A 13,867-nucleotide genomic window follows, 5' to 3' on the forward strand; every position below is an offset into this window, starting at 1 on the left:
AATCCCGGTAAAAAAAATAAACATTTTTTTTTTAACAGTGTACAGTAGGTGTTTTTTTTCTGCATTGTGAAATAATGTTTTATTTGATGTCAACGCAGATGGATTTACGTTTCTAAACGTTAAAACAGAGCTCACATGGAGCCATCTGTCCGCAGTACCATCATCAGCAGAGAAAGGGACCCGCTGTAAGAGCCGCATTGGGCTCCTGAAAACTCGGGTTGGGCTTCGCTAGACGACTCCGTTTGGCATTTTACAACGCAAATCTAGTTAGTTCAATGTCGTCTCACAAGTGTCCATCAAATCCGAGTTGAATTATTATCGGCGACCAAAGATAATACATTTGATTTACTACGTACCCATGTTAAAAGGCTGTCGCACAGTTCAACTCGATCCACAGAGTTCAAGGTACTCATCGTATTTTGTAGTTCAATTTAATCCACAAGAGATCGCTCTTATTTATCAGAATAAATAAAATAAAAAATGACTATAGACAGTCGTCTCGGCGAGATGAAATCAACAAACACGTCTGATCAACTGGATTAAAAACAAAACGAGGATTTATTTCGACGAAAAACGTTACTCGGGTTTCCCGACGGGATTAGATACGGTCCCACCGTCTCTTTTTCACGTATAGAAACACATACAGCGTCGAATATATATTAAAAGGTTATTTTATCAGTAAACAGTCACGTTGAGACAACATCCACCGGTCTATCCTCTTCCAACCAGCTGGGGGGAAAAGATGCCACCCTTTTTTGGACCGAAGCTCCGAGCCTGAATAAGATTTTATAACTTTTATCAAAGTTAGTCAATTGTGAATCCCTCTCAAACATTAAATAATCATAATCATATAGGGGAAAAAAGTACAAATAAATGTCAAATAACTTCCATTCCATGAACATTTGAATAAATACATTGGGTTGAATTTAGTGCAGGCAGTACTTGGGACGCCACAGCTACGTAGGCGAGAAAAAAGGACCCCTGTAAGAACATGAAAGTGGAGCAACTAATTAAAAGGGTGAGACTTTTAGCTTGTAACAGATGTATTTGACCCTATTTCCAGTCTTATTTCCATAGTTAGTCTTAACTTGTCCATTATATTTAGTTAAAACTGTATAGTTATATTTAGACAGATATAAGTGACATGTAACTATATAACTCTGTGTTGTATGGTCTGTAGGGTCTGTAGCTAGTTATATTTAGATATAATTCACATGTAACTATATAACTCTGTGTTGTATGGTCTGTAGCTAGTTATATTTAGATATGTTATATTTAGATATAATTCACATAGTAACTTATATAACTATACTCTGTGTTGTATGGTCTGTAGCTAGTTATATTTAGATATATATGTATACTATACCTCTGTGTTGTACTATACTTCTGTGTTGTATGGTCTGTAGCTAGTTATATTTAGATATGTAACTATATAACTCTGTGTTGTATGGTCTGTAGGGTCTGTAGCTAGTTATATTTAGATATAATTCACATGTAACTATACCTCTGTGTTGTATGGTCTGTAGCTAGTTATATTTAGATATAATTCACATGTAACTATATAACTCTGTGTTGTATGGTCTGTAGCTAGTTATATTTAGATATAATTCACATGTAACTATATAACTCTGTGTTGTATGGTCTGTAGCTAGTTATATTTAGATATGTAACTATACCTCTGTTTGTATATAGTTAGATATAATTCACATGTAACTATACCTCTGTGTTGTATGGTCTGTAGCTAGTTATATTTAGATATGTAACTATACCTCTGTGTTGTATGGTCTGTAGCTAGTTATATTTAGATATGTAACTATACCTCTGTGTTGTATGGTCTGTAGCTAGTTATATTTAGATATAATTCACATGTAACTATATAACTCTGTGTTGTATGGTCTGTAGCTAGTTATATTTAGATATGTAACTATATCTCTGTGTTGTATGTAACTATATCTCTGTGTTGTATGGTCTGTAGCTAGTTATATTTAGATATAACTTCTACATGTAAGATATATACCTCTGTGTTGTATGGTCTGTAGCTAGTTATATTTAGATATAATATCTCTGTGTTGTATGGTCTGTATCTAGTTATATTTAGATATAATTCACATGTAACTATATAACTCTGTGTTGTATGGTCTGTAGGTAGTTATATTTAGATATGTAACTATATCTCTGTGTTGTATGGTCTGTAGGTAGTTATATTTAGATATAATTCATGGTCTGTAGCTATGTAACTATATATAACTCTGTGTTGTATGGTCTGTAGCTAGTTATATTTAGATATAATTCACATGTAACTAACTATATAACTCTGTGTTGTATGGTCTGTAGGTAGTTATATTTAGATATGTAACTATATAACTCTGTGTTGTATGGTCTGTTATATTTAGATATGCTAGTTATATTTATTTAGATATAATTCACTATAACTATATATTTAGATATGTAACTATACTCTGTGTTGTATGGTCTGTAGCTAGTTATATTTAGATATAATTCACATGTATAATTGTGTTGTATGGTCTGTAGCTGTAACTGTTGTATGGTCTGTAGCTAGTTATATTTAGATATGTAACTATGTATGGTCTGTATGGTCTGTTAGTTATATTTAGATATGTAACTATATCTCTGTGTTGTATGGTCTGTAGCTAGTTATATTTAGATATAATTCACATGTAACTATACCTCTGTGTTGTATGGTCTGTAGCTAGTTATATTTAGATATAATTCACATGTAACTATACCTCTCTGTTGTATGGTCTGTAGCTAGTTATATTTAGATATAATTCACATGTAACTATATCTCTGTGTTGTATGGTCTGTAGCTAGTTATATTTAGACATGTTGTAATGTCTGTTAGTTATATTTAGATATCTATATAACTGTTGAATGAAGAGAGTCATATCTCTGACCTCTGTGTTGTATGGTCTGTATGCAGTAATGTCGTGTAGGTTACTCATGATTTTAATGAACAGAAAAGCGGTACATGAAATAACTGAAATACGAAAACAACAAACGAAACGTGAAACTAATTACAGCCTATCTGGTGACTACAACACAGAGACAGGAACAAACACCCACAAAATACAACGCGAAAGTCAGGCTGTCTAAATACGGTTCCCAATCAGAGACAACGACAAGCACCTGACTCTGATTGAGAATCGCCCAGGCAGCCAAGCCTAACTAGACACACCCCTAATCATACACAATCCCAATTACTACAAACCCCAATACGAAACACAACATATAAACCCATGTCACACCCTGGCTTACCCAAACATATAACAAAAACACAAGATACAATGACCAAGGCGTGACAACATGTAACTATACCTCTCTTATGTATGGTCTGTAACGAGCCCTTGAGTTCTCAACTGAAGGACCACAGTTCAATCAATGATCTACAATATCCAATTAACTATATCTATACTATATCTACTATAAATATCCACGCTCTATTTCAGGGTGTAGAACATGTATTAAACCTCGCTAGCGATATGTCATTTTTCTGGGGCGACCAGACCAAATTCATATAGACATGTAAGTTATTGATCAGTCGTTGTGGTTGAAATCAGGTCTAATTCATATAGACATGTAAGTTATTGATCAGTCGTTGTGGTTGAACGCAGGTCTAATTCATATAGACATGTAACATGTTATTGTTGTGGTTGAAATCAGGTCTAATTCATATAGATCAGTCGTTGTGGTTGAACGCAGGTCTAATTCATATAGACATGTAAGTTATTGATCAGTTGTTGTGGTTGAAATCAGGTCTAATTCATATAGACATGTAAGTTATTGATCAGTTGTTGTGGTTGAACGCAGGTCTAATTCATATAGACATGTAAGTTATTGATCAGTCGTTGTGGTTGAAATCAGGTCTAATTCATATAGACATGTAAGTTATTGATCAGTCGTTGTGGTTGAACGCAGGTCTAATTCATATAGACATGTAAGTTATTGATCAGTTGTTGTGGTTGAACGCAGGTCTAATTCATATAGACATGTAAATGTAATGTAAGTTATTGATCAGTCGTTGTGGTTGAACGCAGGTCTAAGAAGCGGTTGATATGATATATGTGCGCTATTTCTATGGTTCACGTTACTTTTCTGGGTCTTTTTACTTTTGGTTTTTGTACACCAGCTGAAAATACTTTTTTATTTTAATTTTATTTTAAAGGACTATGTCACAGCGTTTTAAATGGTTCTCTACACTGTCTAGCTTGTCACAGGCAAAATATTTAGATTTTCTTTGCAACCAGGAAATGGCGGATCGATTTCTGCGTTATGCACCTTTTCACTTTCATATTTATTTTACCTTTATTTAACCAGGCAAGTCAGTTAAGAACAAATTCTTATTTTCAATGACGGTCTAGGAAGGGTGGGTTAACTGCCTGTTCAGGGGCAGAACGACAGATGTGTACCTTGTCAGCTCAGGGGTTTGAACTCGCATCGGTTACTTGTCCAACGCTCTAACCACTAAGCTACGCTGCCGCCCCAAATATACAGTACCAGTCAAATGTTTGGACACATCTATTCATTCAAGGGTTTATTTATTTTGACTATTTTATACATTGTAGAATAATAGTGAAGATATCAAAACTATGAAATAACACATATGGAATCATGTAGTAACCAAAAAAAGTGTTAAACAAATCAACATCTTTTATAGTCACCATTTGCCTTTGACCGCTTTGCACACTCTTGGCATTCTCTCAACCAGCTTCACCTGGAATAATTTTCCAACATTCTTGAAGGAGTTCCTACATATGCTGAGCACTTGTTTGCTGCTTTTCCTTCACTCTGTTGTCCAACTCATCCCAAACCATCTTAGTTGGGATGAGGTCGTGTGATTGTGGAGGCCAGGTCATCTGATGGAGCACTCCCTCACTCTCCTTCTTGGTCAAATAGCCCTGACACAGCCTGGAGGTGTGTTGGGTCATTGTCCTGTTGAAAAACAAATGTTAGTCCCAGTAACCTAAAGGTTGCTGGATCGAATCCGCGAGCTGACAAAGTAAGAAATCTGCCGTTCTGCACTTGATTAAGGCAGTTAACCCTGGTAGGTTGTAATCGTAAATAATAATTTGTTCTTAACTGGCTTGCCAAGTAAAAAAATAAAATAAATGCACAAACCAGATGGGATGGGGTATCGCTGCAGAATGATGTGGTAGCCATGCTGTGTTAAGTGTGCCTTGAATTCTAAATAAATCACAGACAGTGTCACCAGCAAAGCACCCCCACCACATAACACCTCCTCCTCCATGCTTCACGGTGGGAAATACACATGCAGAGATCATCCGTTCACCTACTCTGCGTCTCACAAAGACATGGTGGTTGGAACCAAAAATATCAAATTTGGACTTATCAGAACGAAGGACAGATTTCCACCTGTCCAATGCTTGTGTTTTTTGGCACTTCTTATTGGTGTCCTTTAGTAGTGGTTTCTTTGCAGCATTTCAACCATGAAGGCCTGATTCACAGTCTTCTTTGAACAGTTGATGTTGAGATGTGTCTGTTACTTGAACTCTGAAGTATTTATTTGGGCTGCAATCTGAGGTGCAGTTAACTCCCATGAACGTATCCTCTGCAGCAGAGCTAACTCTGGGTCTTCCTTTCCTGTGGCGGTCCTCATGAGAGACAGGTAACTCTGGGTTTTCCTTTCCTGTGGCGGTCCTCATGAGAGACAGGTAACTCTGGGTCTTCCTTTCCTGTGGCGGTCCTCATGAGAGACAGGTAACTCTGGGTCTTCCTTTCCTGTGGCGGTCCTCATGAGAGCCAGTTTCATCATAGTGCTGGATGGTTTTTGCGACCGCTCTTGAAGAAACTTTCAAAGTTCTTAATGTTCCGTATTGACTGACCTTCATGTTTTGAAGTAATGATGGACTGTCATTTCTCTTTGAGCTGTTCTTACCATAATGTGGACTTGGTCTTTCACCACATAGGCCTATCTTCTGTATACCCCCCTTTTCACAACTGATTGGCTCAAATGCATCAAGAAAGGAAGAAATTCCACAAATTAACATTTTACGTATGGCAAACCTGTAAATTGAATTGCATTCCAGGTGACTACTTGGTGAAGCTGGTTGAGAGAATGCCAAGAGTGTGCGACGCTGTCATCAAGGCAAAAGGGTGGCTACTTTAAAGAATCTCAAATATAAAATATATTTTGTTTGAACTTTTAATTTGTTTATTACATGATTCCATGTGTGTTATTTCATAGTTTTGATGTCTTCACTATTATTCTACAATTTGAGAAAATAGTTAAAAAAAATAAAACACTTTGACTGGTACTGTAAGTGAAAGAATCTTTCAAATACAAAAGATAGAAAGTTGCGATCTGGGAGATCCTCTCACTTTCATTGGACTATTCCTCCGTTCCTCAAAAATACAACCGGCTGCAACTTTCCTAAACTACCTACACTAAGTATATATTTTGTGTTTGATAAATTTCTCATAAGTGAGATATTTTTAAGTTTCAAATGTTTCCAAAACAGTATCGCGTGTGACTGGTGCATGTTTTAGAAGAGACATTTCCCCTCAGAAAGATAAAGAGATGTCCAATGACAGAATGGCCGACATCTCTGTTCTAACCCAGGTCTGTAGGGTATGATTAAGTGCCATGGATTTGAGTCGTCAATAAGGGCTTTGTGATCGACATGTACTCTCTGTTCTAACCCAGGTCTGTAGGGTATGATTAAGTGCCATGGATTTGAGTCGTCAATAAGGGCGTTGTGACTTTGTGATCGACATGTACTCTCTGTTCTAACCCAGGTCTGTAGGGTATGATTAAGTGCCATGGATTTGAGTCGTCAATAAGGGCTTTGTGACCGACATGTACTCTCTGTTCTAACCCAGGTCTGTAGGGTATGATTAAGTGCCATGGATTTGAGTCATCAATAAGGGCTTTGTGACCGACATGTACTCTCTGTTCTAACCCAGGTCTGTAGGGTATGATTAAGTGGCATGGATTTGAGTCGTCAATAAGGGCTTTTGTGACCGACATGTACTCTCTGTTCTAACCCAGGTCTGTAGGGTATGATTAAGTGCCATGGATTTGAGTCGGGCTTTGTGATCAATAAGGGCTTTTAAGTGATGGATTTGAGTCATGTACTCTCTGTTCTAACCCAGGTCTGTAGGGTATGATTAAGTGCCATGGATTTGAGTCGTCAATAAGGGCTTTGTGATCGACATGTACTCTCTGTTCTAACCCAGGTCTGTAGGGTATGATTAAGTGGCATGGATGAAAACAATGGAAATGGGGAGGTGGACTATTTGCTGCAAGTTGAAGACTCAATCATAGAAGGAGTCAGCAACCCGGTCTTGTTTGTGGTCGTTCTCAGTGTCACGTTCCTGTGTGGACTGGTAACTCTGCTCTGCAGGTAGGCCTATTGTACTTCTATTCACAGCCTATGGGAATGTTTTGAGACCAGTTATTTAGCTTTTTATTTTATTTTTATGTTTGAGTTTCCTGTTTTTGTTTTTAACTGATATGCCAGTGAACGTTCTTGTTAGTAAGTTGTTTTCTAATATCCTGAAAGAAAGTGTTTGTTTTTTCTCTTCATTCTACTCACGTGGACCTGCAGAAATGAGCAGCAGAACATCCACCCAGAGAACCAGGAACATGTCCGTGCCGTCCGACAGCAGCTGCAGTCTGACTCACAGGTGAGAAGACAATGAGAAGACAATGAGAAGACAACGGGAAGACAATGGCTGCTCCCGTGTCCAGCGTGTTGTCACTTCCTTCTCCTTGGAAGTATCACACGACACCCTTTAAAATAATAAATAATCATCATCTCAAATCAAAGTTTATTGCGTTACGTTTTACAGGATACAGGGTGTAAACGGTGCTGTGAAATGCTTAACTTACTAGCTCTCCTCAAAAGTGCAATTCTCTCCTCTCTCTCTCTCCTCTCTCTCTCTCCCTCTCTCTCTCTCTCTCCCCCCCTCTCTCTCTCTCTCTCTCTCTCTCTCTCTCTCTCCCTCTCTTACTCTCTTACCTCTCTGCTCTCTCTCCCCCTCTCTCTCTCTCTCTCTCTCTCTCTCTCCCCTCTCTCTCTCCCCCTTCTTTCTCTCTCTCTATTCTTTCTCTCTCTCCCTCTCTCTCCCCCCCCCTCTCTCTCTCTCTCTCTCCTCTCTCTCTCTCCCTCTTTCTCTCCACCGTCAGGAAGGTGAACCAACAGAGCCCAGGCAACAGTTCTATACAGACATGTCCTGTCCAGTGTGTCTACAGCAGGCCGTGCTGCCTGTGGAAACCAACTGTGGACATCTCTTCTGTGGTTAGTGTGTGTTTTAGATACGTCATTAGGGTCTGTCGTCTTTTCAACTAAGAAGAAGGAATCTGAACTAGCTACAATAAAACTGATATAGCCGTTGGATAGATACATTCAGTGGATATTAACACATTGTTGTTGTATTTTCAAGGTTCTTGTATAATTGCATATTGGCTTATATGGGACATGGCTTGGTGCAATCAACTGTCCCATCTGCAGACAAATGGTAAGACGTCTTCAAATACCCATTATAACTTGTGTTTACTGTCAATACGTGTATCATCATGCACATAGTAATACTACATGTCCTGTCCATAGTGCTGAAGGCCGTTGCTACTATACATCTTGCTATGTTCTCATTTTGATTCTTAAATAAAAGGAAAATAACATTTTCAAGACTGTTATTGCACAGTACTGCAGTTGTTCTTTGTGCACTGACCTCTCTACCCTCACCCCGACCCCTGACCCCACTTCCAACTGACCCCTCTTCCCAAATGACCTCTACAATAAAACTGATATTTTCATTCAGGTTCACATTGTATAATTGCATATTGGCGAAATACCCTCACCCCTCTACCCTTACTGTCACCTCTCTATCATCATCCCTCTTCCCTGACCCCTCGCACTACCCTGACCTCTCTACCCTGACCTCTCTTGCCTGTTCCCACTTTTGATTCTTAAATAAAAGAAAATAACCCCATTTTCAAGACTGTCTACCCTGACCCAGTCTACCCTAAACCCTTGTGCACTGACCCCTCTACCCTGACCCCGACCCCTGACCCCTCTTCCCTGACCCCACTTCCCTGACCCTCTAACCTCACCCCTTCCCTGACCCTCTACCCTGACCCCTAAACCCTCTTCCCTGACCCCTCTACCCTGACCCCTCTACCCTGACCCCTCTATCCTGACCCCTCTTCCCTGACCCCTCTACCCTGACCCCTGACCCCACCCTGACCCCTCTAACCTGACCCCTCTACCCTGAACCCTCTACCCTGATCCCTCTACCCTGACCCCTCTACCCTGACCCCTCTACCCTGACCCCTCTACCCTGACCCCACTTCATTGACTCCTCTAACCTGACCCCTCTTCCCTGACTCCTCTACCCTGACCCCTTTACCCTGATCCCTCTACCCTGACCCCTCTACCCTGACCCCTCTACCCTATGTGAACAGGTGACCCTGCTGTTCCCTCTCTTCCATGAGCATGCCGCCCCTCAGCAGGTACAGGATGGAACGGTTGAACCGCTCCTCATCCTCCGGGATCTCGACGACTACAACCGCAGGTTCTCAGGACAACCCAGATCGGTATGTATTTCAAATCCAATGTTTATTTGTCACATGCGCAGAATACAATTATTATTATTAGTGAAATGCTTACTTTGTCTTATGCAGTCAGAGACCGGTTGTCTGAGTGATTGATATATGTGTATGTGAGGGTCAATTCTCTCCCTGCGGAATAGTTAAATCGATATTTATTGAAAGCAGAGTTGGCCGCAGAGGCAGATACTCCTCACATTGAAATGCTTTGGGCTTGTTTCTCAGACCCTGAATCCCATCTCATTGGCCTATTAATGGATGATGGGCTTTAGTGAAGTTGTGAGACGTTGCAAGTCAAGAAATTGAGATCCATTGTGAGATTTAGATTGCAGATAGATGGGCCTAGTGCACGGTTCTGACTCGGTCTGCATGTTGGCTGACCTGCCTGTACAGGGTCCCTCTCTCTCCGTCCCTCGCTAGCTCCATGACTCGGTCTGCATGTTGGCTGACCTGCCTGTACAGGGTCCCTCTCTCTCCATCCCTCGCTAGCTCCAAATTGTCCATGTTTGTCACATCCTTACACTAAATTGTCCTTTGTCTCTCCCTGCTCTCAGCTGATGGACCGGCTGCGTGACGTCCCCACGTTGCTGCGCCACCTCTTCAGGGAGATGTTCTCCGTAGGGGGCCTGTTCTGGATGTTCCGGATCCGTGTCCTGCTGTGTCTGATCGGGGCTCTGACCTACCTGATCTCCCCTTTGGACTTCATCCCCGAGGCTCTGTTCGGTCTGCTAGGCTTCCTGGACGACTTCTTCATCATCCTGCTTCTCTTCATCTATATCTCTATCATGTATAGAGAGGACTGGTGACCCAGAGACTGGCAGCGTGATGGAGAGAGGTGGTGACCCAGAGACTGGCAGCGTGATGGAGAGAGGTGGTGACCCAGAGACTGGCAGGGTGATGGAGAGAGGTGGTGACCCAGAGACTGGCAGGGTGATGGAGAGAGGTGGTGACCCAGAGACTGGCAGGGTGATGGAGAGAGGTGGTGACCCAGAGACTGGCAGCGTGATGGAGAGAGGTGGTGACCCAGAGACTGGCAGGATGATGGAGAGAGGTGGTGACCCAGAGACTGGCAGGGTGATGGAGAGAGGTGGTGACCCAGAGACTGGCAGGATGATGGAGAGAGGTGGTGACCCAGAGACTGGCAGGATGATGACAGCAGTTCAGTTCGGCTGCGGGGAAATGTAAATTGTAAAATGCAGGAAATGTAAATTGTGATGCAGGAGCCAGGAGGACAAAATATGCCATGGACATAGTTACTGATCATCGCTGATGGAGCTTCAGGTCAAAGACACAGTGAGAGAGCTCTGTTGCTTTGGACTGGAGTGCCCTCATGCTGAAGTGTGGAGACTAGGATTAACGGGTCTGTTGGCAAAATGTTTGTTTTTGGCAGGTTGTTATTTCATCAGTTGATGTAATCCTATTGAATATGCTAATCTAAAGTGTGTGTGTGTGTGTGTGTGTGTGTGTGTGTGTGTGTGTGTGTGTGTGTGTGTGTGTGTGTGTGTGTGTGTGTGTGTGTGTGTGTGTGTGTGTGTGTGTGTGTGTGTGTGTGTGTGTGTGTGTGTGTGTGTGTGTGTGTGTGTGTGTGTGTGTGTGTGTGTGTGTGTGACTGGGCTGGGACAATAAACTGATAATTACTGACATTGCATTCCTCTTATGTTGTTGGACATTTTTTGTTATTTTGCTACACATTCCTGTTCTAAAAAACATTTATTTGGTCAACGGTAATAGCCTATGAATTTAGTTTTAATCCTGCTATCAAAGTATCTGCCTGTTCCTGTTTCGCTGTCGGCTGCTCTTTAGCTTCCTCTCCCCACTGCATAGGGAGGAGGGAGCCACGCGTTCTGAGAAGCACAAGCGTATAACCGTTGGGGGGGGGGGGGGTAAAAATAAAATTGCAAGGGGGAAAAATTACAGTTTTCAAAGCAACTACTCTTCTAGTTACAGAGAAGAGTCACTGCTTTATTTGTGTGAGTATATATTTATTCACCTCTTAATGTTGCGTTCATGGCACCTGTTTACAACCTGAGTAGGCTTTAGTATGGTTTTGATGCGCCTCGGAGGAGAGAGCTCCAATTTTGTAGTGAATAGGTCTACTTTAACTTAGGCGTAGTGCTGGAATGTAAGGAAAATTGGACGACATTGGACTTAAATTTGAGTGATTTTTAGTCAATTAGCCAACAATATCATTTTTAGAGTTAGCAATCTAAGGATTTTAAGTTCCAACTTCCTCACGAATGATACAAGATGACTGAACATTTTCTGAAGAGACAAAAAAAATGTACGTGATAATTCAGTTTTGTTTTCTCTTTTGACAGGTCGCACATCAACATGTCGAATGTCCCGTTCGTTACCAGAATCCTGTCGGCAGTAACCGCCCATAAACAAATATAAATGTTTATCGTTGTGTTTTATTATCGGAACAAAAATAGTTTCATGTATTGAAAATATGGATTGGTTGGTGTGTGTTTTTTGAGAAATTAGCATGTTACCAAAATAATGGCAGCTGAATTTAATCGTGTCTTTTGTACACATGGCTGTACTGCAGCATGACTGGTTAACTAATGTATTAATTTAACTAATTAACTGGTTAACTAATGTATTAATTTAACTAATTAACTGGTTAACTAATGTATTAATTTAACTAATTAACTGGTTAACTAATGTATTAATTTAACTAATTAACTGGTTAACTAATGTATTAATTTAACTAATTAACTGGTTAACTAATGTATTAATTTAACTAATTAACTGGTTAACTAATGTATTAATTTAACTAATTAACTGGTTAACTAATGTATTAATTTAACTAATTAACTGGTTAACTAATTTATTAATTTAAATAATTAACTGGTTAACTAATGTATTAATTTAACTAATTAACTGGTTAACTAATGTATTAATTTAACTAATTAACTGGTTAACTAATGTATTAATTTAACTAATTAACTGGTTAACTAATGTATTAATTTAACTAATTAACTGGTTAACTAATGTATTAATTTAACTAATTAACTGGTTAACTAATGTATTAATTTAACTAATTAACTGGTTAACTAATGAATTAATTTAACTAATTAACTGGTTAACTAATGTATTAATTTAACTAATTAACTGGTTAACTGGAATGTTTAAAACCAATTAACTGGTTAACTAATGTATTAATTTAACAATTAACTGGAACTAATGTATTAATTTAACAATTAACTGGTTAACTAATGTATTAATTTAACTAATTATTATGGTTAACTAATGTATTAATTTAACTAATTAACTGGTTAACTAATGTAAATTTAACTAATTAACTGGTTAACAATGTATTAATTTAACTAATTAACTGGTTAATAATGTATTAATTTAACTAATTAACTGGTTAACTAATGTATTAATTTAACTAATTAACTGGTTAACTAATGTATTAATTTAACTAATTAACTGGTTAACTAATGTATTAATTTAACTAATTAACTGGTTAACTAATGTATTAATTTAACTAATTAACTGGTTAACTAATGTATTAATTTAACTAATTAACTGGTTAACTAATGTATTAATTTAACTAATTAACTGGTTAACTAATGTATTAATTTAACTAATTAACTGGTTAACTAATATTAATTTAACTAATTAACTGGTTAACTAATTTATTAATTTAAATAATTAACTGGTTAACTAATTTATTGATTTTAACTAATTGACTTGTTAACTAGTCAATTAGTCCCAAATATAAAAGAAACTGCCTTCGTATGGGGTGGAGATGGAGTTCTCTGGTTAGAGCGTTGGACTAGTAACCAGGAAGGTTTCCAGTTTAACATGGACTGACAAGGTACAAATCTGTCGTTCTGCCCCTGAACAGGCAGTTAACCCACTGTTCCCAGGCCGTCATTGAAAATAAGAATTTGTTCTTAACTGACTTGTCTAGTTAAATAAAGGTAAAATTAAATAAAAAGTGTATTGTGGAATGTTCTCAAACCATTACTGTCCATGATATCAGTACAGATTCCACATTTGGACCAGTGGGGATGCAACAGTCCGTCCCCATATCGAAAGCATTATTTTGAAATATTGGCATTATGGGCATGCAATTTTGATTCCAGGTAACATTGAATTAAAAGTTTGAGCCCAATAGAAATTGTGTGAGTAATAATCTAGTTTACGTTGCCTGTGGGATATATGAGTGAATACCGCCTCTTCTAGGGCAATAGGAGAAGCCATAGTTCTTTCTATACTCAGCCAGGGGGCAGGCAGAAGAATCACGTTGAAAACAATTTAGGACGG

General features: G+C 39.0%; 1 protein-coding gene and 1 pseudogene across 5 annotated transcripts in view; one reads left to right on the forward strand and one right to left on the reverse strand.

Annotated features, from left to right (window-relative positions):
• LOC123989564 (protein Hook homolog 3-like) overlaps positions 1–757 on the reverse strand; it is a 73,941-nt gene extending 73,184 nt beyond the window's left edge. For 3 of the 5 annotated variants that reach the window (XR_006830570.1, XR_006830568.1, XM_046290679.1), the window contains exon 1: positions 357–756. Coding sequence is in view for 2 of the 5 variants with exons in the window: in XM_046290679.1 (XP_046146635.1) it covers positions 357–413 (57 nt within the window). In the remaining 3 variants the exon portion in view is untranslated. Of the gene's footprint in view, positions 1–356 lie in introns of all 5 variants that reach the window. The other 2 variants (XR_006830569.1, XM_046290678.1) reach the window with 1 other exon arrangement.
• Positions 758–932: 175 nt separating this feature from the next.
• Positions 933–10,877, forward strand: LOC123989565 (annotated as a pseudogene).
• The last annotated feature ends 2,990 nt before the right edge of the window (positions 10,878–13,867 follow it).

Source organism: Oncorhynchus gorbuscha, linkage group LG11, assembly GCF_021184085.1.
Source record: "Oncorhynchus gorbuscha isolate QuinsamMale2020 ecotype Even-year linkage group LG11, OgorEven_v1.0, whole genome shotgun sequence".
Taxonomy (NCBI): domain Eukaryota; kingdom Metazoa; phylum Chordata; class Actinopteri; order Salmoniformes; family Salmonidae; genus Oncorhynchus; species Oncorhynchus gorbuscha.